Genomic DNA, 27490 nt, shown 5'->3' on the forward strand with positions numbered 1-27490 from the left:
CCAGGAGGTGCATGCTCAGGCAGCCCGGGGCATCAGGCATGGGGTGTCCGCCAGGAAGGACGGAGCAGGACTCCTTGCAAGCAGGTGTGCTTCCCGGAGAGCCCATGCGGCCACCCTGCCCGTGGCGAACCTGCTGCCCTGGCTGCTCTGTGCAGCATTACTAAAAATCCCGTAACTGAGTCAGTGACACAAAACCACAGATGACAGCTGCTCCTACTCACCACATCCTAGTTACTTTACTGCATTTCACTGCCGGCCTCTCAGTTATTGGTGTCTGTAGGAGGAGAGAGCATCTCCCGAATTCCACGTTCAGTGCTGTCATGTCAGGAGCTTGGGCCACCGGGGCGTTTATGCCATGGAGACAGGTACATTCCACCAGTTGGGGTTTGTCCCCAGAGAGCCAGCTGTCAGGCCCCTGGCAGCTGCTAGCCCGACCCCAAGGACATGCGTGTCCCCCAGGGCAGTGGTTCCTGGGATCTGTTTTGTCACACGAGGACATGGCAGTGGAAGTGGCCCCGGGATGCGGTCTGGTAAGAGTACACAGTGGAGGGCGTGTTCTGGCATCGTCCAGCAGTGGGGAGCACAGCCCGTCCCCCTGTCTTCCACCTGCTGGGGGGCCGCCTGGCTTCCCTGCCGGGGCCATTTACAACTCTGTCTGCGAAGGCTTATGCTTGCCTCCTGAAGTCCCCACAGCTTCACTCACTTGCAGAGGAAATACTTTTTTTCTGTTAGTGAAAATTTTCACAGTATGTCACTAAAATTATGATTTCTAATGAGCTATTTTGAATTTCTCACCACGTGCCATAATTACATCTGTTTTAAAATGAAGTTCTTAGCTCTTTGAGTGATAGGGTGACAGATGCCCAGGCTCTGAGCACAGGCACCTGCCCTCCCCTAAGAGCTGGCAAACAGAAGTGGTCTTCAAGCTGAGTTTCAGAGTGGGCGTCGACCAGAGACACGGGGGGCCCCGGTTCCCCCTTGCCCTGCCATTAAAGAACCCGGGAAGATCAGAGACGGATGGATTGCCTTTCCCATCATCCCAACAGGCTCCCTGTGCAGCTCCAGAGCCCTGGGCGGTGGGCGGTTTCTAGCCTTGCTCCTACCGAGTTGAGTTAAACGACGACTGTGTTGAACAAACTCTTTATTATGTGAATTTAAAACGTGCATGAAGTAGAGGGAACAGAACGACATCCCTCGGTGCCCAGCAGCCTCGCTCACAGTTTCCAGCTCAGGCCAGTCTGGTTGCGGTCGTGCCCTGTGGGGCACCCCACCCCCCGCCCCCAGTCACTGAGGCGAAATCCAGGCAGCATGACGTCACGCATCAGCATGTCTGCGTGTGTCTCTGGAAGAACTGAAAGCGTCATCCGTGTCACTGTGACACCTATGAAGGTTGACAGGAGTCACTAAGTATTGGGTTAGGGTTCCCATGTTCCCGCTGTCCGCTAATTCATGCACTGCTCGTATGCTGCAGTGGATCAGTATCTTGGTGGAAATTGAAATGTTTTCATAACTTTACGGAGGTATGCTTGGCATACGGTGGACTTTGCAAGCTCGAGGCCGGCGGTGTGGCAGGTTCTGACCATCCTGGGAGGCTCGCGTGTCCACACAGCTCCCGGCAGCCTGTAACTGCTGCTCTGGGGCCCCTGTGCTGGGTGGCCGCTGCTTTGCTTTCTGCCCTTCGCTGTCCATTGGTCTGCATTTTCTAGATTTCCTTCCTCAGCGCGCTCCACGTGGTTTTGTCTGGGAGTCGCGGGGGCCCAGCAGCGGCCGCTCTGGGATGGCACGCAGGGGTGCGTGTGCTCTGCAGCCGCCTGGACTCGGCTCACGTCTGTTTCACCAGGGTGCTTGACTGTGTCACTGTCTTGTCTGCGTGTGTTTGTGTGTGGTGTATGTACATGCGTGTGTGCGCGCACGCCTGTGTGCGCTGTGTCTCGTGTGTGCATGCACACGCACATGTGTGTACATGTGTGTGCTCTTGTCTACACTGGCACATCGGCGCTCTTGCCGTGTAGACGGTGTGGCCTGCAGAGCCGAAAGCATTGATGTGGCTGTCCACAGAAAGCGTTTGCGCACATGCTCTAGGTGGAATCCATAGATGTCCGTCTGTTGAAAACTGTTTTTCCGTGCCTCTGACGTTTGAAGGACGCTTGCTGGGTGTGCATGTCCCTGGCTCACACTTGATCTCACTGAGGCTTTCAGAGAGGTTGTCCCATTGTTGCCTGGTTCGCGTGTTGGTTCTGGCCAGTGCACGTGTGACCCGTTTGGCTTTCCCCGCGGATCTTTGTCCCTGGAGACGTGTGCTGCACCTGTGGGGTCTGATCCATCTGCCGGCCTGTGAATTGGGGTGGGTCGTGTGGGTGAACCTTCTCAGAGGCTCAGGAAGCCCTTCCAGGCACAAGTTCAGGGCTGTCTTTCTGGGGAAGTTTCCTTGGATTATGATTTTAAAGATTAGCTCTGATCTGATGTTTCTTCCCGCAGGGACTGGTGGCTGTCTTGCCCGGCTCCTCTCCCCCCTCCCCCCTCTCCCCTTTCCCCCTCTCTCCTTCCCCCCTCCCCTGCCTGGCCCCTCTCCCCCCCCCCCGCCCCACCCCTCCCCTCTCTCCTCTCCCCTTCATCGCAGCTTCTCCTGTTGGTCAGCCCTCCCTTGGGTGCTTTGTCATCTGTTCTCTTCTATGAGGATTTTGTCTTCTTCCATTTCTTTCCTGAGGTTAATGTCATTTCTTTCTCTTTGTTTTTGGTCCATTTCTGGTTGAGTTTTGAGCTTCTGATTCCTGTTCTCAGATGGCGATTTGAGTGTATTTAATTCTTTTGCAGCGTGGCCGGTCCATTGTGCTCAGTGGTCCTGGGTTGGGGTGGATCGGACCTCCTGTCTCCGTAGACTCCTTTCCCGCCTGGCCAGCAGAAGGAGGCTTGTGCAGGTTCCCAGCCCAACAGCACCCCCTTCTGTCCGTCCAGCAAAGTGCAGGCCCATCAGGGCTGCTAGCGGCCCCGCGAGTCTGTCCGTGGTGAGCGCCATACTCTCCTGGCTCTCTTCTGTCCACCAGCCCGTTTCCCCTTCCTTCCCTTTCTCCTCGGTCAGCAGCTGCCCAGGGCCGCCTCCCCTCCTTTCTGTCCCCTTTCTGCTCCACAAGCCCCGTCCTTCCCTGGCCACATGTCAGGCCTGCCTCGGCCTGGCCCAGGTGTCCACAGGCACGTGGCATGTTGTTGGGTGCTGGCCGCCAGGTCCCCGGGCCGTGTGTCCTTGGGCCCCTAAGCAGGGTGTTCCTGCCCCAGCTCCTGGCGGCCTCCATCCGCTCTGTGCTTCAGGAGTTTGGCGTTTTCAGATTGCACACACATTTGAAACCACGCAGTGCTTGTCTGTGTCATCCCACTTAGCGGGACGCCCTCGCGGTGCAGCCTCTATTCTGCTCCCGGGGTCTCTCCCTCATCTGTCCAAAGGGATGTTCCCGTGAGGACAGACTCGTCCTCCTCTGTCTAGAGACCCTCCTGGTACGAGAAAGGCGGGTGGATTCTTGCATCCATGTCTTCAGGCACTGAGGACTGAAGGAAGCTCCTGGCTATCCTAGAGTCCGAGCCGGCCGCATCAGCGAGAAAGGGGCCAAGCGGCCCATGGAAAGTGCCTGGGGGTTCTGCACACGCTGCGCACCTCCCCTCTTGGGAAGCAGCTCCCTCCCACGGGCTGTGGCACCCCCCCCAGGTGGCCACCATGAGGGGTCCTGCGGGAGCCTGTCCACAGAAGAACAGGTGTGCTTTCCCTCAAGACGGCCAGCCGTCGCTCCCAAGGAAGGATAGACTGCCCACACCTGCAGCGCACAATTAAATGTTATTTTTGCTGATTTTGAATGAAAAATAAATTCCCTTTCAGAAGAATATCCCGATTCCAAGACGGCCAACGAGTGGATGTTTTGGTGTCATCATGAGCGCACAGACACAAACGTGTTTTCATTTGAGTCCATGTTAGGCACTAATCGCCTGTCCCGGCCGGGACTTGTGCTGTTGGGCGAGGCTGTAGCTGCTCACAGGCAGCCACGGGGTCTGCCTGTGGCCCAGCTGACCGCGTCAGGCTGCTCACGGCCCTGGCTCTGCTCCCGCGGTGGCCAGAGAGCGGGGCGAGGACTCTCGTTGCAAGCTCCCTGAGCATGGCGACACGTTCGTCTCTAGTCGGTGGATGGAGAGCCGGCCGACTGTTGCCGGGAGTGTGATTTGTGGGGTCGAGACACCGTCAGCTGCCATTTGCAGCTGAGCTCTTTGCAGGGTCGTTTGTTACTTCTTTTCTAAAACTTTTCATGATAAAGGTCTCGTTTTAATAACTGCTTTCAAATGACACACTACCCTTCATCTGTAAACGTCACATTTCTGCGTAGCGTCTTCTGAGTGTAGGGGACAGTGTGTACTCTTGGGCATCGCTAGTGCTGGAGGCGGCACCCGGGGGCCTGGTCCATCCTAACGTGCAGCCAGACACGTCCAGCGCTTGATGAGTGACGCGGGGCTCCTCCATCGTGGGTGTGCGGGGTGCGCGGTTTGGGGGGACAGTGGGCATGGAGGGCGGCCAGTGAGCACATGGGGCAGGAGGTAGGAGAAGCGTCCTGGGAGTCCAGCGGGGAATTGGTGGCCTCCCTGGGGGCATCGCGGGGGGCATCTGCAAAAGGAACCGCCTCTGGAGGCCTGAGGAGCTGGTGGGGGTGGAGGGTGCAGAGCCGCTGAGTAAAGCCAGGCGGCGGCCGCAGGGGCAACGTCTGGAACCTCGGAACGCGAGCCGCACCTCTGGTTCTGCTCCCAGGTGCGCCCGGTTCCTGTGGGGCCCCGCTGCTGTGTGCAGAAGCCCCCGCAGCCTGTGTGAGCCCCTGTGTGTCCCGGTGCCGCCCTCGGCCAGTGCTCCCTGGGCATGCCCGCCCCCCCCCCCACCAGCCCTGCGCCTCCCGCGGGTGGCCTCTCAGTGTGCGTGTCTGAAACCCATAGTGGCTTTGAGGGAGTCCAGGCTGCCCTGGTGTAAATGAATGGGATCTTTGTGGATGGCTGAATGAGAGTGTGTTTACGGCTCAGATACGTATTTCTCCACGTGGAGGGGCCACACCACACCGATTGTGCCCACCGATGAAGTTCAGGGTGATCATTCCACGGCCTGTGCCTGGAGCGGTGCCAGCGTGGGGAGACGCGGCGTCGGTGCCCGCGTCATCAGAGCTGAGCTGTGCTTGTCAGAGAGTGTCCTGGGGTCACTGCTCAGAGCATGTTGCTGCCAGCGGAGGTCCCAGAGATAAAATCATGGGAGTCGCTTTTTTGGCTGTTCATTTAAACTTATGATTAGTTAAAATTTAGTTTCAAATATGATAAATTTAATTTGGAAAATCATTGTTTTCCATCCAGGATATGTTGAACATAGGTCTTTCCTGCCCTAGAAGTATGGCTCAGTCAGGGTGCGGTGTTGTGCGTGCGGCAGGTTCAGAGACTGGAGGCCAGGCAGAGCACAGTGGACCGCAGCACGTCCTAAGTAGCGCTATGGGACGCCGTTGGCCAGGTGTGTGGTCCCAGGACAGATCACCAGGTGTTTGGGTCTGGGTCTAAGACCTCGAATGAAGTGGAGGGGCAGGAGGTGGAGAAACGGAAGGCGCGGCTGCCCGCATGGCTGCAGGCTGAGGTGCGTCGGGATAGGCTTGGAGGTGCTGTGACAAGTGCTGGAAGGCATGTGTCACTGACCTCACAGCACCGATCCCCTAAATGTCCTGTACCCTCGTGAGTTTGGGGCTGCTGCCACCCCAACAGTGAGGAAGCAGGGGCCAGGACCAGCACCTTCTGGGCACATCTCATCCACGGTGAGGCCCTGTCGCCCGGAAGAGGTGCACGCTGTGGGCAAGCTGCCGTCTGGGCCTCACAGGGTGGCCCAGCCACTCTGGAGAGAGGGGAGTCCCTCGGTTGTGAGGCCGGGTGGCCAGGCCCTTCCCAGAGCAGCAGGGGGAGGGAGAGGAGGGCCCAGCTTGAGTAGAAGGGTGGTTAGGAGGGTCCTGCAGGCTGGAGAGCACAAACTGCTGTGCGACAGACAGAGGGACGGTTTCTGGGTCAGGGACTCAGGGCTGGCTTGCGTGGCTGTTCTGGCCTGGGCCTGTCCTCGGGGACCTGCCGCTCACCCAGGTTCCTCTGGAGCGAGCATCCTCAGGCCGAGGGGGAAGAGGCCCAGGGAGGAGCAGTGAGTGTGGCCACCGTGACCCTCCATGCTCTCACCTGTGCCTGTCTCAGACAGTGCTGCGTCCAGCCCACACCAGGGAGGGGGCTGCCCTGCGTCTCAGGGCACCTTTCAAAACCGCCGTCCTGGCTGATGAGTGAGGCCTTCTGGAGGGGTGTGGAGTGCGGGAGAGGAGCCCTGCCAGTTTAGGAGAACGAAGGGAAAGCAATGTCCTTTCATCAGAGTCTTTAGTCTGTGCCAAGGGCTTTGCTAACCCATGGTCTTCAGACCCAGACCGTCCGAGGTCACGACCCCATGGTATGTCCTTGAAACAGAGGCTTGGCCTGGGAGGGTGGGGGCTGCTGTAGATGGAGGTGCAGACTGGTGGGGGCCGGTGCCCAGACGGATGCCCTTGCCACACTCATTCTGCACACCCTGAAGCCCCTGCTGCTTGAGTCCATCCCACGGGTGGCCACTGAGGGCGTGGATGTGGCAGGGGCATGTCCAGAGCCCCGGCACTTCCAGCCATCTTCCCTTTTGGATTCTGAGTGATGGGGGCCAAGCGGAGGCTGCTCCTGTCCAGGCAGAACATTGCTGGGTCGCTGGGGTTGAGGCCTATGACTGATGTCGTTGAGGCAGAGGGCTGGCACGGCAGCTCCTTTGTCCAGGCCGACCCTGAGGCCTTGTCTGTGTTCTGAAGATACGTGGGCAGTTCTGGAACCTGACCCAGCCCTCTGCCACCCTGGCCCAGCAAGACAGACACGGAGTCGTGCATCCATGGACCGTGTGGCAAATGCCGTCTCTGTTGTCACTGCAGAGTAGTCTGTTTGGAGAATCTTCGTGCCTGAGTGGACAGGCTGGTCCTCTGGGAAGAGCGTTGGGCTGTGCTGCTGAGGAGAAGTGCACTGTGTAGGGCGGCCTCGGGGTCAAGAGCCTGTCAGGTGCTGGGGTGCCCACGCCAGTGCCCACCAGGGTGTGATTCCCAAAACTGGTATCTCCGTTGTTCCTCCTCAGGGAGGTGCGCCGTCCTGTGGGAATGCCGTGAACTCTATCTGAGCACACCTGCTGAGGGGCGCTGGGCAGCTTGGCATCCCAGTCGCTTGGGTGTTCCTGAGTTTGGCGCACACGAGAGGTGTGTGGCCTGGCTCCCTGTCCTTCCGGCAGGGCTCACCGTGCTGCCCTCCGTGTGCGACACCGGAGGGCCTGTCCCCTGCCCCAGCCCCATTCCAGGTCGCATGTTTCTGCCAGCCTGAGCCCTGAGGGGGTTTGGCAGTGGGAGGTGCTCATGCTTGTGTGTGATGGGAATCGGGAACTGCCTTACTGAGCCCGTTTTCAAGGAACCAAGAGCAAGCCGGGAGCAGCTTACTCAAGCACGGATGCTTCTCCCACTCTGCTTAAATGCGTCTCCTGTCAGAATTTCTTCACTTTTTTAATAGATCCGAGCTCTGGGTTGTGTGTTTATGTCCCAGCTGAGAACCGGTGGGCTACGCTGCACGCTGCCTGCCAGTTGAGCGGCCACCACCGCTGTGCCGTGCTTCCCGGCCGCGCTGTGGGCCATTCATTCCCTGGTGCACGGCGTGCAGGCCTGGCGCCCACGCCTCATCCCCTGTGCCCAGCCCTCCAGCTCCCCTGTGGGATCTGCCTGGCTGGATACTAGAAGCAGCTGCTTTCTGTCAGGGCTGCACAGCACCACCCACGTCCCTGAGGCTACAGATGGCTCACTGGCCACAGGGTCCCAGCCGGAAACAGTGTTGGGGGCTGGGTTGCCAGTGACGTCAGAGCACTTGTGTGGGGCCGGCCTCTGCGATGGTGCATTTGGGGAGGCAGCCGCCTCCTGCACAGGGTGCGTGTGTGGCCCGCGGAGCCTCTGACGGCCTGTGTCCTGCGCTTCCCTCCCCAGGTCGTGCACACGCACAAGCCGCACTTCATGGCTCTGCACTGCCAGGAATTTGGAGGGAAGAACTACGAGGCCTCCATGTCCCACGTGGACAAGTTTGTCAAGTAAGTCCCCGCGGTGTGCGCCCGCCCTTCCCAGAACTCGGTGCCCCTGGGGGGGTGGGGCGGAGGGGAAGACCGTGCCCCTAGTGGGGGGGGGGCGGAGGGGAAGAGCGCGCCCCTGGGGGGCATGGAGGGTAATAGAGCGCCCCTGGAGCTGGCGGAGGGTGACAGTGCGCCCCTGGGGGTGTGCACATGCAAGGTGATGGTGGCACCTTGGGCCTGGAGACTTCAGCCCTGGGTCGAGGCGGAGTGTCCCATCTGTGGGATGGTTGCCATCCTGCCCTTGTTGTGGGTGGACAGACAGATGGACATCCAGCAGCTCACAGCTGTGTTTGTCACAGTGGGATGGGGACGGAGTGCAGTCGTCTTTGGGGAGTGAAATCTTTGTCATTGGGAGGAAGTAGCCACAGGCATGTGCTGAACGCCGCACGCACACCCTGCTGCCCTGTGGAGGAGAGGACCCCCCAGTGCTGCTGGGACTGGGCGCCAAGGCATCCGCACAGCCCAGGAGGTGGACCCATGGGGGCTGGGCTGGAAGCAGGCTTGTGAGGCCCGGTGCTGAGAAGCAGGGTCTCCATCTAGCTGTTGGTGGCAGGAGCGGCTGTGGCGCCTGCCTTCCTTCTGCCCGTGGCCTGAGTGCCCAGGACTCCTCTCTGCCCCCAGGCACCACTATGCCTGCCTTCCGTGTCCCCTGGATGTGGCCTTGTCCACGCCCCAGCCGTGGACTCCGGGCACCGTGAGCGCTCCTGCCAGCAGTGTGAGGTGACACTTGCTGACTTCCAAGGCTGGTCACTGAAGGCCACCGTGCCCTCAGGGAGCTGTGTGTGGGCCTCTGGGTCTGCACTCGGAGCCCTGGTGCCTGCCGCGTGGCCAGAGGCCACGGGCGGAGGGCTTCAGCTGCTGTCACCTCGCTCAGTCCTGATCGGGGCCCCTGACATCGTGGGTGGGCACAAGCCATCCATGTTTTCAGTTGTTAAACTGGGGGTAATGTGCTGTTTTCCCAAAACAAGGTAATTTTAAGGCTATTTTTATCAAAATGTTTTTCTTTTTTTAAACTTAAACTAATATTAAGATTATGTGGGAGAGCAAGGGGATATAGCTAAATAGCCACAAGTGCCCAAAATAATACTAAAGAAGCCTGAGGTGGGTGTCCCCCTGGCCTGGGCTGCAGGCTCCTTGGGACACAGGGAGGGCAGGGCTAGGGGTGCAGGGCGGGGATGGGCTGCAGCAGGACCCCTGCCCCGCCTCACCCGGCCGTGTGCAGCCGGCCATGAGCCGCATCGCGGGTGTCTTTGCGTGAGGTGACACTGGACGCCCCCCCCCCCCCCCCCCGCCCTGCACACGAATCTCAGCCCTGTCACTGAGTAGATGTCAAACGCAGTCCTAACAACGCTGAGACTAAATGAAGGACGAGGTGTCTGCAGCTCTGGGGCAGGGAGAGATTTCTTAAAAAGGTGCAACAAGAGTCACCTACAAAGAAGATTGACAAATTTGTTAAATGATGAATGATAATATGAAAATTATCAAAAGAAAAGACACTGTACACGAAGTAAATGTTTAGCCACACCTGGGAAGGACACCTGCCCCACAGCTGAGTGACAAAAGCCAGCACTTGAGAACATAAAAGGGCCCCAGAGGCTGTGAGAAGGACCCCGTGGAAAGAGCCAGGCATTTCCCGGAGGGGGCCCTGCACCCATCCCAGCCCCCACCCCGCGGCCCCTCGCCCCCACCCCGAGTCCGCATCCCTGCCCCACATCCAGGTCCCAGCCCCCGCCCCGCGGCCCCTCACCCCCACCCTGTGTCCCCACCCTGCCCCCGTGTCCCTGCCCCCCACGTGCAGACGTGTGACTTCTGCCGGCCCCCTGCCGTCCTGGCACTGCCGTCAGGTTCTTTCTACTCCTACCCACACCATATGGGACACACGCCATTGCTCGGTTTGCTCTAAACTGTTAGCTTTTTTAAAAAGATGACGAAGTGAGAGAAGACGGCGTATATTCTGACCACTTTCTCTGTCGGTTCTCTCGCGGAGACGCGGTTTCTGTCTGCTACCATGTTCCTTCAGCCTGAGGGCTTTCTGTGACGTTCATCTGCACACAGTCACTGGTAACAAGTTCTCAGCTTTGGTTTGTCTGAAGACAGTCTTTGTCTTCAGGTTGGAAAGAGGTCTTGTTGTGAATGGAACTCGGGCTTGCCGGCGTTTCTGTGTTCGTCCTTAAAGGACATCATTGCACTGTCCTGTGTCATGTGGTTTCTGACGGGGGCTGGGCCGTTGTCCTTGTCTCCATTTTTGGTGTATAATGTGTCTTTTCCCTGATTGCGGGATTTTGTCTTCCTGACTGGTTTGCAGCAACTTGATTCTGTCATGTTTTAGTTTGATTTCCCTTGTATTTGTCTTGCATGAGGTTCTAATTCTAATCAAATCTGGAAAAAGTTTGTCTCCTATTTCCTTAAAAATTTTCCTCCTTCCCCTCTCTTGTTCTCCGAGCCCAGCTCCTGGGGTTGGTTGTGTGGCACCAGCCAGGTCCCCTCGGCACTTGCAGCTCGTTTTCCTCTAGCTTTGCTTCAGTTTGGGCAATTTCTGTCGCTGTGTCCTGTAGTCACTGATCTCGCTTGTTTGTTTCATTAGATTTTCACCTGTGTTTACGTCCACCCAGCTGGAGACGTTTGGTTTGTGGTTTTAGTTTTTGCCTTTCCTCACAAATTTATGTTTTCCTTGAAATCTTTGATCATATTTACAATACCTGCTTCCGGGCACCTTTCAGCTAATTTTTGTCCTTCTTGACCCATCTCTGTTGACTGCTTTTTTGTAGATTGTGGGTCATATTTTGCTGCTTCTTTGCACGCCAAGTTAATTTTTACGTGGCGCCAGGTGTAATGACCGTTAGGGTGGCGTTTTGTGTCTGAACCTTGCGTCCTGCCCCGGATGCGTCCGAGGTTCGTTCCTGCGGGCGGCGAAGCGCTGGACGATCCATTTGACCCTCTTCCCTTCTTTTCCGTGTGCGTTCCGGTTTGCCTCTTAGAGCTGGAGCCCCTCTTCCGTGTGAGCTACATGCTGGCAGCTCCCAGGGCACCGTGCCCCTGCCCCCGCTGCCGCCGAGCTGGCAGGAGGGGCGGAGGGGGGCCCTCAGCGGTGGGGCTGGCGGGTAAGTGGGGAGGCCTCCCGCCGCCGCTCTGGTGTGTCCAACGGGGCTCTGGGGGCAGTGGCCACCTTTCCAGCCACATTTGCTGAGATGATGGAGAGGTGCTCACTGAAGCTTTTCCTGGTCGTGAAAGGAGACAGTGAGAAGAACAGCCCGGGGGAGCCCTCTCATGGGTGTTCAGAGACCCTCCTTTGTGTCGTGAGGCACCAGCAGCCTGCTTGCGATGCCCAGCCCCGCCCTGATGACGAGCAGCCCTCGCCTGCGCTGAGCACACAGTGGGTCTTAGTTTCTGGCCCCCCGACCGCTGGTCCTGTGTGGTTTGTGCACTGAAGAACTCACTTTTCCCTTCCAGAGAGCTGCTGTCCAGTGACGCGATGAAGGAGTACAACCGGGCCCGCGTCTACCTGGACGAGAACTTCAAATCCCAGGAGCACTTCACAGTGAGTGCACTTCTGTGCCCCGGGGTTGGCTCTGGGCCGGCGGTGTGTCTGTGGGAGCTGCCCCTCCCTGACGAAGTGGCCGCTGAGGGCCCCTCTCTGTGGCAGAACACACGGCCATGCCCAAGTTGGAATGTCAGTGGCACGGACGGGTTCCACGGGAGGGGGGCAGCCGAGAAGGGGCCCAGGGCCGTGGCCTGTGGGCTGAGGAGGGCGGGTTGGGGGCTCCTTACAGAGATGAGCGGTTACACCCATTCTGGATCTGTTCTGCAGAGTTGCTGGTGCCTGCTCCTGCTCATAGGGTGCAGGCTGGTCCCTTTGTGAGCCCAAGCAGCCCTCTACGGGCGTCTGGCCTCCCCGGCAGGGAAGCGGGACAGAGACCTGTCCTTTCTGTGCAAGAGTTGTTGGTCTGGGGGACAGTGGACACCTGGAAAGGGGGCCCTGCTGGGGTGCAGCGGCTGTGGGAGGCACAGGTGATGAGGGCTGAGGCTTCTTGCAGGAACATGTGTTGTGAGTTTGGAGTAGCTGGTTGTTGGCTCAGAGGACTATGGCCTCATGGTCCCCATCTTTGGGGAAGCCTCAGAGCTGCTCGGTTAGTTCAGTTTCCTTGGTGTTCTGTTCCCGGAGCCCTTCCCCTGACATCTGTCATGTTGCCAGGAGCCTGGTGTGCAGCAGGGGGTGTGGGTTGGGGGTGCCTGTGTGCCAAGCGCGGGCAGGGCTGGGGAGTAGCACGTGGTTAGAAAGGTCAGTTCTCAGTCTTTAAATTTGGGGCATCTGTGCCAGTTCAGTGGTGTCTTCTGTGGCTGAGATGGTCGTTGTCCTCGGGCACACCCACCCTCCACCACACTCACTGGCGGCCTTCCTGCCAGCTGTGGCAGCCTCAGGTCACAGCCCCCACGCCCGCTGCCTTCCTGCCTCGGCCCACTGGCCGCCTGCTCTCCGCCACCCTCGCCAGAAAAACACCCTCGACCTCCTGCTGCCCCATTCTGTGACCCACCCTCTGCTTCCGTCGGGACTTGTGCAGATGAGAAGCATGGTGGCTGGAATGAAAGATGCACCGGCTGGGTGCACAGTGGGCCAGACGCTGCAGAGGAAAAGGAGGGATAGTCAAACGTGGGGCCCCAGCAGTGGGAACTATTCAGAATAAGATGGGACGTCCCTGCCCGGGCTGGCGCCTCCAGGGTGCCAGCACACGTGTACCTGGAACCCTAGCAGGACGGGAGACCGGAGATGGGCAGATACCCGAAGAATAATGGCTGAAATCTTTAAAAGTTTGATGAAGCGTGTAGGTGCGTAGATCCAGGTATCATCCCAAGTTTCCAGCCGAGGCTCATCACGACTGCACTGCGGACAGGCTGTGACGCTCCGTCATCCCCTGCCATCCTCAGCCTCTGGTCTCTGCCACGAGAGCCACCGCGGTCCATGGCAGTCATTGCTCACCTTCTCCTCATGGAAAATGTCCTCATGTCAGCACGGCCACTCTTCAGTGGAAGACTCGGTATTTTAAAAGTAGAACATGAAGGAGAACATGCCCTACAAGCGCACGTTGAGGCACTGAGAGCATCTGCGTGGGTATCGCGGTTGGCCTCAGAGTGGGGAGCATCGCGGGGAGGGGGGCCTGTCATAGGGATGAGGAGGTCCGTCCTCAGGAAGACGTAGCTGGGTGGGGTGTGTGCCCAGTGTCAGAACTCGAGCATGCAGACAAGACCGCTGATGGCCAGTGGAACAGATCGGTGGCAGCGGGGGCTTCGACGTGTCCTGTCTCTGACTGGCGCCACAGGGGGACCGAGAACTGCTGCCCGCCGGTGTGACCCCTGCTGCTGGTGGGACAGCGACCGGAGAAGCAGCCACAGAAAAGGCTCGTTGCACACTGCAGGGCGTGGTCAGCCACCATGGGACCAGGCAGGGTGGCTGCCACCTTCTGTTAGGTTTCCTCAGAAACGTCTTTCAAAGTGAAGGTCAAGGAGACTTGGAAGAAGACTCTCGGGCAGACTCGCCATGAGCAGCCCCACTGGGGTTCGGGCCATCCTGGGGACCGCCTTTCCCAGGACCCTGCCTGTGCACAGGCTCTGGCCACTCCCAGCCTGGCTGTGGGGTCTCAGATCATGTCGCCGTGGGATGCTCACAGGTGCATGGAAATCTGGCGTGAAGCCAAGACCACGCCTGTGTTCTCTGAGCACAGAGTAGGTAGATGAGAAATAAAACAGTATCTGGAAGCTTCCCAGATATTTGGAAATAAACAGCAAAGTTGCAGATATCCTGGGAGTTAAGAGAACTTCACAGAGGAGATTGAAACATGGGTCCGACGACATGAAAGACAAATCGAACCTTCAGGATTTGCAATGCACCTAAAGTGGCGCATAGAGGGGAATTTGTAGCATTAAATGCTTACTTTGGAAAATTTTAGAAATAAGAGCAAAGTAACCCAAAGCAGGCAGAAGGAAAGAATAAAATAAGAGCAGAAATGTGTGACGAAGAAAACAGGGTAGAGAAAACCAGTGAAGTCAAGCAGGTACCATAGCAGGTTAGCGTGTCCAGTGAGCCTCACCGAGCAGGTCAGAGCCGCGGTGTTTGGGGAACAAGGCCATGGCTGTGGAGGTCAGGAGGCTCACCCGGGCTGAGCAGGGACCCGGCAGAGGCCAGCCTGTAGCCACTCAGGGTGAGGGGGTTAGCAAGTCCTCAGTAGACGGGCCGGCATACTGCTGAGAGAAGCGGGGTTCTCCCGGAGAGGCCTGGTGTCTGCAGCCGTCTGTCTTTCTCTCTCATGCTCGCCTCTGGAAGTTTTCCGTATTTTCTTGAAATGCTCGCTGTCGCGTTCTCCAGCGTCCGCTCTGCGTCACTGCCATCCCCTGCTTATACACCTGCATTTCTGTTCCGCAAAAGTGCTCGCTTGGCTAAGAAGACAAGGGGCACAATGACAGCGGCCGTTGGACCCCGGAGGCTCTGCTTCGGTCTCCCACCACCCCGAGATTTATCTCAGAATGTCATTCTGCAGCTTGCAGTGGAAAACAAACACCTGGAAACAGGCACTCCCACAACTCCGCAGTTTCCTTGAAGAAATTACCGTTCTTGCAGACAGTTGAATATAAGGGTGGTCCTCAAAAAGTACGTGATGGCAAAAATTGGGAATAATTTTAAACACCAGAGGAAGAGATTTTCACACTGTGGGACAGCCATATGGCGGATTGCCTGGCACAGGGTGGCTGGGGAGGGGGACCTGCCTGCAGGCCCCCCGGGAGGAAATGCAGAGGTTAGAGCCCACACTCTCACCCCTGGAGGATCTTGCCGTCCAGTTGGTGCATTGAAGTACTGAACGGTAATGTTGCGTCTAGTCTGTTCTTCAGCACACAGGTTTTCAAATTTAAAGCATCTGAGACCAGGTGCATCCAGGATCCATGGCATTTCAGTTAAAACTGGCAGCACTTTCTTCTCTGGGTCATAAACACAGGGATGGCATATTCGTGGGAGACACGGCCGTGGTGCTTGCTTCAAGCTTGAGACCGTGCTTGGGGGGGCCCATCGCTGGGTGGGACTGACCCAGCACAAGGCGGCAGCAGACGTGGGGACCCCAGGTCGGAGCCCCTGCAGCCATGTCTGCGGAGGTGGACGGGATTGCACGGTGTGGGTGCCCCCGCGGCTGTGTCTGCTGGGGGGGACACACGGTGTGGGAGCCCTCGTGGCCATGTCTCGCCCATGCCCCCATGGTTTTGGGGGGATGGGCCAGAGGGCTTGGCTTGCCTGCTGCGGGGGTGGGCACTCTCCTGGCCCCACAGTGCTGTGGCCTGGCTTTCCTTCCGGTCCCCATCCTCTGGCAGGAGTGTGGGGTCTCCCCACAGCCACAGTCCCATGTGAGGCATGTTAATGGCCACTGGGTAACCAGACGGTCATGTTTGACGGGTGGGAAGTGGTCGCTGATGCTCCAGATGCTGGAGCTCATCCTTGAGTTGGCACAGAGGTCCGTGCGTGTCTATCATCCCAGCTCGTAAGGAAGATGCTGATGGTTTGCGATGAAATCTTGCTTGACCCGTGGCCCCTGGCGCACCATGCCTCAGCATGCTGTGTGCTGGGGGCCTCTGGATGTCCCGGTAGAGGGGAGTCTGCACTCCCAGAGTCCTGGGCAGGGCTGGGCTGTGTGGCCACCCTCCCGCCCCAGCCTGTGGCCTCTGGCTGTCAGAGAGAGGAAAATTTAATTTTTACAAGATTAATAGTATTGGAGCAATATTTTTAGCTGAGTATGGTTCAAATAATAGGCCATTAATTGAAAAAGGAAATTGAAATGAATTTATCTTGTACATAAATGCTGTCACAGGTATTAATAGGGATCAGAAAATAGTGGTCTGTTCCCAGAAAGAGGTTGAACCTGAAACTGCACCTGGTCTGTGAGCGTGACTGTGGGGGTCCGCGGTGCCGCAGAAGCATGGGGGCCTGGACTGTGGGGGTCCGCGGTGCCGCAGAAGCGTGGGGGCCTGGACCGTGGGGGTCCGCGGTGCCGCAGAAGCGTGGGGGCCTGGACCGTGGGGGTCCGCGGTGCCGCAGAAGCGTGGGGGCCTGGACCGTGGGGGTCCGCGGTGCCGCAGAAGCGTGGGGGCCTGGACCGTGGGGGTCCGCGGTGCCGCAGAAGCGTGGGGGCCTGGACCGTGGGGGTCCGCGGTGCCGCAGAAGCGTGGGGGCCTGGACCGTGGGGGTCCGCGGTGCCGCAGAAGCGTGGGGGCCTGGACCGTGGGGATCCTCTGTGCTGCAGAAGTGTGGGGGCTGCGGCCTGGACTGTGGGGGTCCATCTGGCAGTGCTCTGGCCTGTGGCCTGGAGTGGAATGCAGCCCAAGGGGGCTCTGAGCTGGGGGGGCTGCAGCCTGGGGGAGGCTCTGAGCTGGAGGGGGCTCTGGGCCTGGGGGGACTCGACCTGGGGAGCTTGGTGGGGCATCCTGCAGGCCGAGGCAGGAGCCCACAGATGCTTCTTGTCACCAGGAGATGGTGCCAAAGTAGCATTTGGTGTCTTGAGCTTTTGGTTCACATGCTCACAGGGCTTTTTTGGACTTAAAACATCAATGATTATGTTAAATTTTGTTTGCTCCTAAGAATCATGCTGGGGGGTCGTTTACTGAGACAGGAGGCTCACTTCATCCCGCCGGCTGTCCCCTGTGCAGTGACCTGGCTGCTGGCCCGGTCATCACCTTGCTTGCATTTCTCCTGCGAAGTCAATACCAGAAGTCGGCTTCTTCAGGGCGCTGCCAGGCTCCAGAAGGTGGGGCCCTGTCGGGACTCATGTGGACTCTCGGGACTCATGTGACGTCCCTCGGGGCAGACTGAGGACCCTGGCCTGGGGCGTCCCCACAGCCATGTGTGAGCTGGACGAGTGGGCTGTGGGACTCACGTGCCACATCCGGGGTGGGGGCCCCTAGGTGCCCTCAAGCCCTTGCCTCCTACGGTGGCTGCCCTGGAGGTGCCGCTGCTGGTAACCTCGTTTCTGGCTCTCCACCGCCCTGCACCCCCAAACCCTGATGTCGCCCTGCCTGCCTGTTCTGGCCGAGGGCCTGGAGTCGGACCGCACATCCTGGGTGCTCAGTAAACATGCTCTGAGTCCGTGAACGAGTCGGGGTCTTGGGGATGGGAGAGCCAGGATTTAGTTGTGCATGAGACATGGATGCCCCTCGTCCCTCACCGTGGGGTCCATGGCTGTGGGTGTGCCGGTATGAGCTCAAGGGAAGATAGAATGGAAGCCTTTCGGGGTTTAGATTTGTTGAAGACCATGGATCGGGCCTGGGGCCCCCACATTTTTAGATGGACTCATCCAGGGCAAGGCAGGGGCGAGGTGAGGGGAAGGCAGGGGCAGGGGTGTGCTGGAAGCCACATGGCAGCAAAGAAAGACCCCATGAGGAAGGGGGCTTGCCCCCAAGGTGCCTGGACGTCTGCCTGGGGCTGCCCGAGAGGCCTGGATATTGCAGGCCGCTGCTTGATTGAACGCGGGGCCGACGGATGCCCTGGGAGCCCTCTCCCTGCGGGGGGTGTTCTCCACAACAGAATGCTGAGTCCTTCTGTATCCTGGCAGGCTCTGAGCTCGTAACCTCCTGTTAAGGCTTTTGGATTTGCCCACAAAGGACCCAGGTGTTCCAGAGTTAATCCGTAGCAGGTTGGAAGGCACTCTTGTCCTGTTCTTGCCACATAGAAAAAGAACACCAGGTAGTGGGACTGAAGGTCAGCGTTGCTGGTGCTGCACCAGGACTGGCCGAAGAGGAGACCAGGAGGTGCCCCTCCAAGTGGGGCTGGACCCCCGGAGGCCGTCCGCCTGCTGCCTGCTCCCGGGTCCCTCCCAGGCACTGTGTGGGGAGATGCCACATGACCCACAGTTCATGCTGGGGACAGACTGGAGGTCACTGGGGACACTGCAGCACCTGGTGGAGAAGCCAGTGGCCAACGCTCGGCACCCCTGGCTGATCCTGTGTCTGCGGGATCCCTGGGATGCCTCTGCCTCATAGAACATGCATAAAACACGGGCAGGCATCACTGTCACTGGGGTGTCGCTCCCCAGGGATGGAGACCCAGCGGTGCCCATCTTCTGGGAGGAGGTGGTAGCCACCTTGCCGCATGTCTTGCCCGGTCCCTCCTCCAGGGCCGGCAAACCCCCAGCCCTGCCCTCCGTGTGTACGCCCTTCCCCTGCTGCACACGGCCTCCTCCCCTTCCGTGAGGCCCTCCTTCCGCCGAAGGACCATCACCCATTCACGTGAGCTCCTGCTCGCGCCCCTGCCCCTGCTGTGTTGTGTGAAGACATTGCCGCATCCCCTCCGTACGTCCCTGGGGTCAGTGATGAGTCCACACGGAGGAGTCTTAGAGTCAGGCACGTGATGTGTAAAGATGATTCGTACACCCGCTCAGTTACAAGCATGGGCTCCAAGGTATAGGTGGGACTCTCCAGACCGTGCCGGCTTCCTGGGACCTGGGCGCTCAGGTCCCCTGGCCCACGTGCAGGAGGTGTGCAGGACGCCACGAGGCCTTGCCTGTCCAGGGGTCCAGGCTTAGGGAGGAGGGTCCTTAGAGGACATATGGAGCTCTGCACTTGCTGGGAGGGACCTGCTGCCGTCTGGATCATTGCAAGCATCCACCACTGCAGGCTGCACCTGGATTCCTGAAATGCACTGAAATGCTTCCCACAGGAAGCCTTCCAGGATTGGCCTACTGGGACGCTCCGCCTGGATTCTCAGGCGCCCCGCCATCAGTCACGGTTGACTTCGCAGCAGCCGGGGGCACAGCCACACGGTCCGTGACACTGAGGAAGTGGCTGGTGAAGTTTTCCAGGCCTTCCGAGTGTCTATTGATCGGCGACCTGATAGCACAGGAATCGTGTCTCATTTCACGGGAGGAACATAGAAAACACATCACTTACCACCTGAAAAGCCGGAACGTCGATAGGGGATGTGAAGGTAACGGCTTTCCTATACTCTGGCCTCAGAAATGGCTAAATGAGGAAGAAATTACAAATTTATTTTGATATAATTTCCTCGTCTTGCCTCTCACTGCGGGAGTGAGCCTCCCTGTCCTGCTGCTCGTTTGCGTGACGGGCAGGCCCGAGGGAGGGGCAGAGCGGGCTCATTTACCCGTGAGAATTCCAGGCCTCTCCGGCTGGTGAAGACCCCAAGGAGGCACGGCCAGAGGCCACCCCCATGGTCCCTTCCCTGCCCCAGTGACCCCGTCCTGCCCTCAATGGGTGACCTGCGAGGGGGAGGAACAGGAGGGTGGGGGGCTCCCGAAGCAGGACATGCCAGCTGGCCCGGGCACCCCACACGCCATGGCTGGGGCCATGGCGAGGAGGTGCAGCCGGTGCCAGGTGCCCTGGGGAGCCCCTGGGTTTCTGGGACAGCGGCGCTCTTGAATGTAAGGCTGCGGGTGAGCGGGTGAGTGGGCTCACTCAGTGGCTTTCTCTCTGCAGCACCGGCTCAGTGGTCAACACAGATCAGGCCGTGTTTTGGTGGAGAAGCTGGAGGCGGTGGGCACCCTGGCTCCAGGCTGCACGCTGCAGGGCGTGGAGGCAGCCGGGGACAGGACCCCACAGGGCCTCTGAAATCCCGGCCACGCGGATGGCCAGGCAGGGAAGAGTGAGGGGCCGTCCCCATGGGCCGCCCGGGCCACGTCTGCTGCAGGAGGGCGGCACAGACACCATGGCCATCTCAGCCAGTGCCTGTTGTGTGGCCAGCGGCCTCAGATGCGTGTGTGCAGCAGCTGGGCCCAAACCTGGGTGTTGCGTCTGCTGAGCAGACCGGACACGCCCTTGAGGGCAGGCAGGTGCAGGCAGGACCGGCGTAGGCCATCCTTGTTGGCACTGGGCTGGTGTCTGCACAGCCCGCAGCCTGGGAGTGAAGCCGTCTCACTGGGGCACAAGTTGTGGGCCCCTCGGAGAGTTTGAAAGGCTGTGAATGCTCCCAGGCAGTGGCTGTCCAGAGCTGGACACTTGTCCTTGGGGCCTTGCTGCACTCAGAGCACACGGGGTCAGTGGAGAGCGCTTTTGTGACCACAGGGCTTCCTTCACACGTGCAAGCTGACTTCTCCTCGAAGCTCTAAAAGTGGGGTTCCTTCGGGGCAGAGGGGTCTGAAGCCAGAGTCGTGTCTGTGTCCCTTAGCAACGGGAACTTGGCATCACCTAGAGGCCCCAGGAAGGTGTGCGGGCTGTGGAGCAGGCTCCCCGGGCTCCGAGCCCACAGTGGGGAGACCAGATGCCTCTGCTGCCCATGATGTCCCAGCCAGCACCTTCAGCCCTTGGCCGATTTGGTTCCTGGAAAGAGGTGCACAGGTGAGTTTCTTTTCTGTGAGGTCGCCGTGGTATCCTGGGAGCATGGCTTCATTGTGTGCAGGGGAAGCCGGGGAGAAGACTGCAGGTGCCCCCTGAAGACTCCTCTGCAGGAGGCATCTCCCCCTCCCTGGCCTAAAAGTTTTGTTTCGCAAACCCACCCTGTCCCGGGGAAGTCCAGTGGCTGCTTTGTTCATCCCCCTATAGTGAGACCATGCAGCCTGGGGGTAGGCCCTGGGGCCTGAAGGGCCCCGTCCTCCCCGGGAGGGTCCAATCCACCCCAGGAGGGCCCCGTCCACCCCAGGAGGGCTCTGTCCTCCCCGGGAGGTTCCCATCCACCCCAGGAGGGCCCCATCTACCCCAGGAGGGCCCCGTCCACCCCAGGAGGGCCCCGTCCACCCCAGGAGGGCCCCATCTACCCCAGGAGGGCCCCATCCACACCTAGGAGGGGTTGGCTCCTGGCTTAGTGGTATAGTCCCACACCCCCACACCGGTGCCCACACTCGTGGCTCTTGGTCCCAGGACACCTCGACTGCTGATCACCAATAAACTGCTCCTTCTTACTTCCTTCCACTCCCTGTTTTGGGGGCTCCTGCCTCATCCCCAGCCCTGTGTTGTGTTTTGCACTGCTGAGAGGAGAGTCCTCACAGGGGTGCACAGGCCCCAAGGGCTCCATGCTGACCTTGGACTCGCTTTTCTGGGAGGGTCTGGGTGTCCCTCAGTGGGGGGCCTGCCTGCCACTCGACCCGGATCTGCTAGAGGGTTGGGGCTGCTGTCTTCCTTCCCTCTGGTCCGGGCCCCTCCCTGCCCCTCAATGGCTCTTAGTACCTGCTGGAGAGGGGGCCGGAAGGTGTGCTCCTGGAGGAGGTGCTCCCCCCATGGTGAGCCCCTCATCCTGTCTCTGCTCTCCTGAGTAAGATTTTAGGGGAAATTTATGGGAAGTTAACGGAGTTTACTGATGTTCTTTGATCTGAGGAAGGGGAAGGAAGGACATGCACCTCTGATGAGGGAACTGATCTGCTCCGGCAGAGGCTCCCCTCCCTGCATCTGCGCCTGGCCTCCGCGCCTGCCTGTGGGGCCAGACAGGCCTGATGGAGTGCAAGAAGCAAGATTGGTTTTCCGAGGGCACCGGGCCCTCTGCGCTCAGCTAAATCACACCGTCTGCTCTGCTGGCGGTAACGACCCGCTCCCCTCGGCGGCACCTGCAGCCCCGCGGGACGCAGTGATGTGCGGCCCGGCGGCGGCGGGGGCCCGTGGTGAAGGTGAAGCTGTCATATCGATCTTTTTAGCACTAAAATATGAGCCACTTTACTCTGCTCCCCGCTGCTGTGATGTGAAAAATAATAACTCGGATCCAAATTAAAAATATTGATCTCTGGAAGGTGCTGAAAGTAAATAAACACCTCCCGAAGTTTTCGGGTCAGCCGAGAAACGGTCTCAGCAATAAATGTGTCGGCACGTCAGGGTCCAGGGTTCTTGATCTGTTTTTTCTTTGAATTGATTTTTCATTATTTACTTCCTAAAAGTGTTGAAATTTGGTCTTCCACTGTTAAATCCCAGTGTTTGGGCAAATTATTTCTTTGGGGCTTATGAGGTGCTCCTGATCCACTCGCTCATTGATTGATTGATTTCTGACTCAATAAGCTCACAGTCCCTGCCTTATTTAGGGCTTCTATCATAATTTTTTATACATTTAGGCTTGACTTTTTTATTTGCCTATAACAGATGAGGTGGCGTGGGGCTATTGAGCGGGGGAGGATGTTTGCCACAAGGTTAATTTTATCTGGCTCTCTGCATTCTGAGGAGACGCTGGGTGTGTCCAGGCCGCAGGTGTGCCCGGGCACAGCAGACCCTCCCGGCCTCTGTAAACCCCTGCAGCTACAGGGCCACGACCCCAGGGGTGCACCAGTGGCCTGCGGCCAAGCCAGGTGTGGTGGGCAGGCTGGAGTCTCAGGTGTTGTGGTTCTTGGTGGGCATGGGGGGACTGTGTGCCTCTGGAGGAAAGGCTTTCAGGAGCCCCCAAACCTCTGGCCCAGTCCCTGTGGCCACACAGTGTGGATCCACGTAGCCTCCCAGGAGAATGGGAGGTATGGGTGCCAGGGGCAGCTGGGGAAGGACACAGGAAATGGGGGGATGGCCCTTTCCAGGGGGCTGTTTGTGGGAATACTTAGGACTTAAAACAGGGCTCATGGCCAACAGCACGTCTTGCTGCCCCAGGAGTCAGGGTTCCCTGTGACGCATTGCCCACTCACTGGTGTCCGGAATGACAAGTGGCCAGGCACAGAGGACCCCGGGCTGGGCCCTGGGGACGGCAGGAAGAAGGGGTCCTGTCCTTGGGACTCTCAGGGTTTGCCAGCCATGCCTGCCCGGGTCTGCACTGTGTGTGCCCCACGTCTTCCTCCAGGAGGGCCTGGCACGCACCTGCTTGGCGCCTTGCTCCTGAGCCATGAGAAACAGCAGCCCGGTGTTTTCTGCACATGCCGTCTGTTGTTAATGCTGCGAGGTCGTAGCAAGAGGCTTGCAGGGACTGGGCTGGGTCTGGTCAGCGCGCTCAACAGAAGGCCTTCCACCAGACCTGCATATGACCCATGGTCCCCACCAGATGGAGGAGGCACAGGTTCCTCTGTGGTCACACAGATTGGAACACAGGGCAGAGAAACTCCTTCTGTGCCTCACACGAGGGCCTGGGGTTCTGATCGACTAAAGTCAGAACAGGTCCAGGAGGGAGACGGACATTTCTGAGGGAGGCTGGTATGCTGGCAGGAAGGAAGGCCGCCAGCCGGGGCACAGACAGGCCTGTCTGGGAAGGATGGGGGTTGTGGAGGAAGGAACTGCTTTTCTCCAACCTGATTCAGGAGCAGGGGTGGAATGAGGTGGACGTCGTAAGGGCCAACCAGCTGGCGGGATGGAGGGATTCCTGTGTGGCGCGTTGACCCTGTTGGGAATGTCTCCCTGCTCTAGGGTTTTGGGCAGGAGGTAGGAGGAGCCCCATCATCCTGGAGACATGGCCAGCTCCCCCGGCACTGAGATGACCACTCCCCAGCAGAGAGCTTGTCTCTGAGTGCCAGATATCCATGAGTGTCCAGTGCTAGAGTCCTGTTTTCTGACCGTATGGCATTTTCTGGCATTTCTCTTTGCTCTGGGTACTGTGTCTGCCTCTAGGGACAATGTTTCAGACAAGAACACATGTTTTAGAAGGATGGTGCACCCTCTAAACGCACATGGGACGCTTGCTGTCTGCATTAAGAAGTTTCAGAGTGCTACCACTCCATTTCCTCCCCAGGGACCAAGAGAGGGTTGTCCCAGGGCGGCCGCTATCGGAATGCCAAGGCCAGGGTCCTGTTTGTGCTTCAGCTGATGCAGAGAATTGAGACCATGAGTTGGCCTCCTTCTTAAGAACCGGGGTCTGCTCTTCTCAGCAGAGGGCGTGGTCTGGCTTCCCAGGCATGAAGGTGACTTAAAGCCTTTCTGTTTGGCTGCAGGAACATGGGTGGTGTGCTCTTTGTGCGGGGCTGGTGCCAGTGGGTTGTCGTACCGGACCTCTGCCCTGGGAGCCCACACTCTAGGCTGATGGGCACAGAGAGGGCCTCCATTAAGGCCTGGGGCCTCCACCAGGACAAGGAGGAGCTGAGAAAGGCACCTCAGATCATCCCGTCATACACATTAAGTACACACAGTTCTAAAAAAGAGAGTTACCTTAGGGGCGCTTGGGTGGCTTAGTTAAGCATCTGACTCTTGGTTTTTGGCTCAGGTCATTATATCAGGGTCATGAGATCAAGGCCTGTGTTGGGCTCTGTGCTCAGCAGGGAGTCTGCTTCTCTCCCTCGCCCTCTGCCCCTCCCCTGGCTCGAGTGTGCACATGTACCCTCTCTCTCTCTCTCTCTCAAATAAATAAAAGAGTTCCCTTAGAAGAATCCAGAACTGGAGAGGCAAAGAGCTGCCATGGTCTCAGCTCTGGGGGCTGGTGTGGTCATCCAGCTGTGGATTGTGTGCAGAGGTCCTCTTCCTCTGTGAGGAAGGCGGGGCCCTGGTCAGCAGCACACTGTGATAAATCCATATGGAGTGTGTCCTCAGCGCTGACTCAAAAAGTTGAGTTTTGAAGGACAACCATGCTCAGATTCGGCCAGAATCTGGAACCTCAGCCCCACATCAGCAGTGAGCTGAGATACCTACATATATACACTCCCTTTGCAGATCTTGGTCGGGCCCTGCCCTGTGCACACATGTTCTGCACTGCAGTAGGCATGGTAGAAACAGGACAGGGGCTCGTTTTCTCCTGAGAGAGGGCGCCTGAGGGCAGGCGTGGAACCTAGGGCACCGAGAAATCGGGTCACCTGGCCACCTCTGTGCCCACATGGCCTGCCCAGACTCTCAGCTCCCAGTGGGCCAGCCGGTCCTTAGCTTCATTTCATCATGGGAAGCGGGAGGAGGGAAGTCCAGCAGCTCCCTCCCACAGCCAGGTGGGCACAACGCGGTCCTGTGCTGGCAGCTGGGCTCCACACAGCATGGCACACAATGCGCAACACCTAATGGCACCGCACACAACGCCCTCGTGCTCCTTGTCCTGGAGCCTACAGACTCCAGGGAGCCAGTGCTTACACACAGCACTTGACCATGACGCGTGGCGTGTCCCATGTGACCACACTACATGTGATGGGACGCACCCTCAAGTTCTCTGCCCCCATGAAGCATGTAGACTCAGGGCACAAGTCCACAGTTGTGCAGTTTCCAAGTGTGAAGAGCACCCCAGGGGCCTAATGGATATGGGAGTCATGAACAGGCTGCTCTGAGGAGGTGATGTTTCATCTGAACCTGAAGGATGAGCAGGAGTGACCCATGGAAGGAAGGACGAGAAAGCATTCCAGGTTGGGCACTTGTGTGTGCATGGAGGCTGCAGTAGACACGGATCTGCACCTCCTGGGCCCCTTTGTGAATGGCCTGCTGCCAGCTGTGGAGCACATAATTCTGGACAGCCCCTCCCCTTACCTGCCACCCCCAAGGCCATGCCCTACCTGGTGGGGGCATAAAGACCCAGCTACAGGGCAACTCTGAAGGAAGACAGGGAAGGGCAAGTTCTAGCCAAAGGAGTTGGAACCCAAGTGGCACCCTCTTTCCAGTGTAGCACTGGAAATGACAGTTGACAGGAACAGTGTCCTCAACATCTGGCATCCAGAAATTACCACCGGAATTCCCACTAGGCCAGTCCGTAAGCGTGCAAACGGAAAAATGAGAAGAGTATGTCAGGTATGTAAGATCTGAAAAAAATCATGTCCCCAGCACCCTTTGTCAAGAAGCTCTGTCCTGACAGTATATCCAAAAAAGTGGGCACGGGATCCAGGAAACACAGGAAGCAGAGGGGATTTGAACATCGCAGCTCCCTTGACATATGTAGCAGAGAGTTCACACATGCATGGGGGTCTTCTCCGCCATGACCAGAAGTCTGCAGAGGGCTTTACTCTGCTTCTTGGACGTGATGCCCTTTCCATCCAGCTCTGGAAACACCAGTGTGTGCTCCTGTGTGTGAGGCCTGAACCCCAACTCTCAAGGGAATCTGCAGGTCAGGTTTGAAGATGGAGCCCAGCAGGGTGACCGTGTACCAGGCAGGTGAGCAGTTCAGGAAGTGGGTTCAGCTTCTAAGAGAATTCTCCAAGAAGGTGCAATTGATAGGTTTTCTGATGTGCTGAGACATCCTGAAATGAGATGTACAGAGTGTGTGGATGAATGATGATAACATACATAAGGAACTCGGTTAATGTAAAAAGAAGGCAGTAATGAACTGCAGGAAAAACAAATAGCTGTTGAAGAAAGGAAAGGCAGTTACAATGTTCTTCTATTATGAAGAACATTTCTAAAGTTATGGTGATACGCTGATTATTAATTCAAGTAAAAGTGTGTTTATATCCAGAGGATGGGGGATCAGGGATGCTTGTGTGTGACATGTGAGTGAAGAGGAAAGGCAGTGTAAGGGAATTAAATCTTTCTCTTCCACAGAAAAGTCAATAGTTAATGTTAAAAACTAGAAAATCAGGAAGTAACAAAACAAGTTTTAGTGATATGGAGGTAAATACCAAAAGAAAATAAGTAAAAGAAAGTAATTTTCTCTGGGGAAGAGAAAATTGAAAGGATCGGGGAACTGCTGTTTTTCATAATAAGCCTTGAAGAACTGTGATTTTTATTTATTTTTTACCCACTTAAAAAGAAAGAAAAAAAACTTAGAGGTCAGAGATTCCTTCTCTTCATGATGACCTCAAAGAAGACTTTTGGCAAGAGGAGGAGGTGGTGAGAGGGAGGTGGCATGTGGATCTGTGAGGAGTGGGCAGGAGTAGTTCAGCCATCTGAGCCCAGGCTGTCAGAAAGATTGGCAGCGACAGAAGAAGCTCGAACCCTGATGACCTTTTGAGCATCAGGCAAAGGATTTGAAGGAGATTAGGTGGTCAATGGGGAGCCGTTGCAGTTTGGGGAAAAGAAGTGAGGTTATCAGAGCTGTGGAAAGACAGAGAAGGGTGGATGGGTTGTTCCAGATTTAAAAGACCATCAGATTTTGCTTTGACGTTCTTGTTGAAGTAAGTACAGGGTGGACTCTGCCTCCTTCTTCTCTCTAAGCCCAAACCGTCCGGGGGTGTGCCCTCATGAACACTAAAGAGAAGTGGGACCAAACCCAGGAGGACGGAAGATAGTGCAGATTTCTGTATTTCGTCTGGGTGAGGAAGCCAGACAACGGACCAGTCCTAGAGTAAAGCTCGCATTTCTCCCCTGCATAGGCCCTTTCGCCTCAGCCAAATCACACTCTGCCCCCAAATGCGTGTCTGCACCCCTTTGTGCTATACTTTTAAAAACACAGTCCAGAGCCTAGTATAAATTGTTTAAAGATTAAGATCAGTTTTACTGAATTGACTACATTGAAAGTAATGAGGACAAAGTCTCCTTTAGGAGAAAAAAAATGCAGAGTGAAGTGCTTCCATGAATAGTCAGAAGGGATTG

The 27490-nt window shown here is 57.7% G+C and overlaps 1 protein-coding gene across 5 annotated transcripts in view; it reads left to right on the forward strand.

Annotated features, from left to right (window-relative positions):
* INPP5A (inositol polyphosphate-5-phosphatase A) overlaps positions 1–27490 on the forward strand; it is a 174174-nt gene that overhangs the window by 62124 nt on the left and 84560 nt on the right. For all 5 annotated transcript variants that reach the window (XM_027591301.2, XM_027591310.2, XM_027591322.1 and 2 more), the window contains exons 3-4: positions 8058–8158; positions 11648–11735. In XM_027591301.2, coding sequence (XP_027447102.1) covers positions 8058–8158; positions 11648–11735 — 189 coding nt within the window. The remainder of the gene's footprint in view (positions 1–8057; positions 8159–11647; positions 11736–27490) is intronic.

Source organism: Zalophus californianus, chromosome 15 (assembly GCF_009762305.2).
Source record: "Zalophus californianus isolate mZalCal1 chromosome 15, mZalCal1.pri.v2, whole genome shotgun sequence".
In the NCBI taxonomy this organism is placed as follows: domain Eukaryota; kingdom Metazoa; phylum Chordata; class Mammalia; order Carnivora; family Otariidae; genus Zalophus; species Zalophus californianus.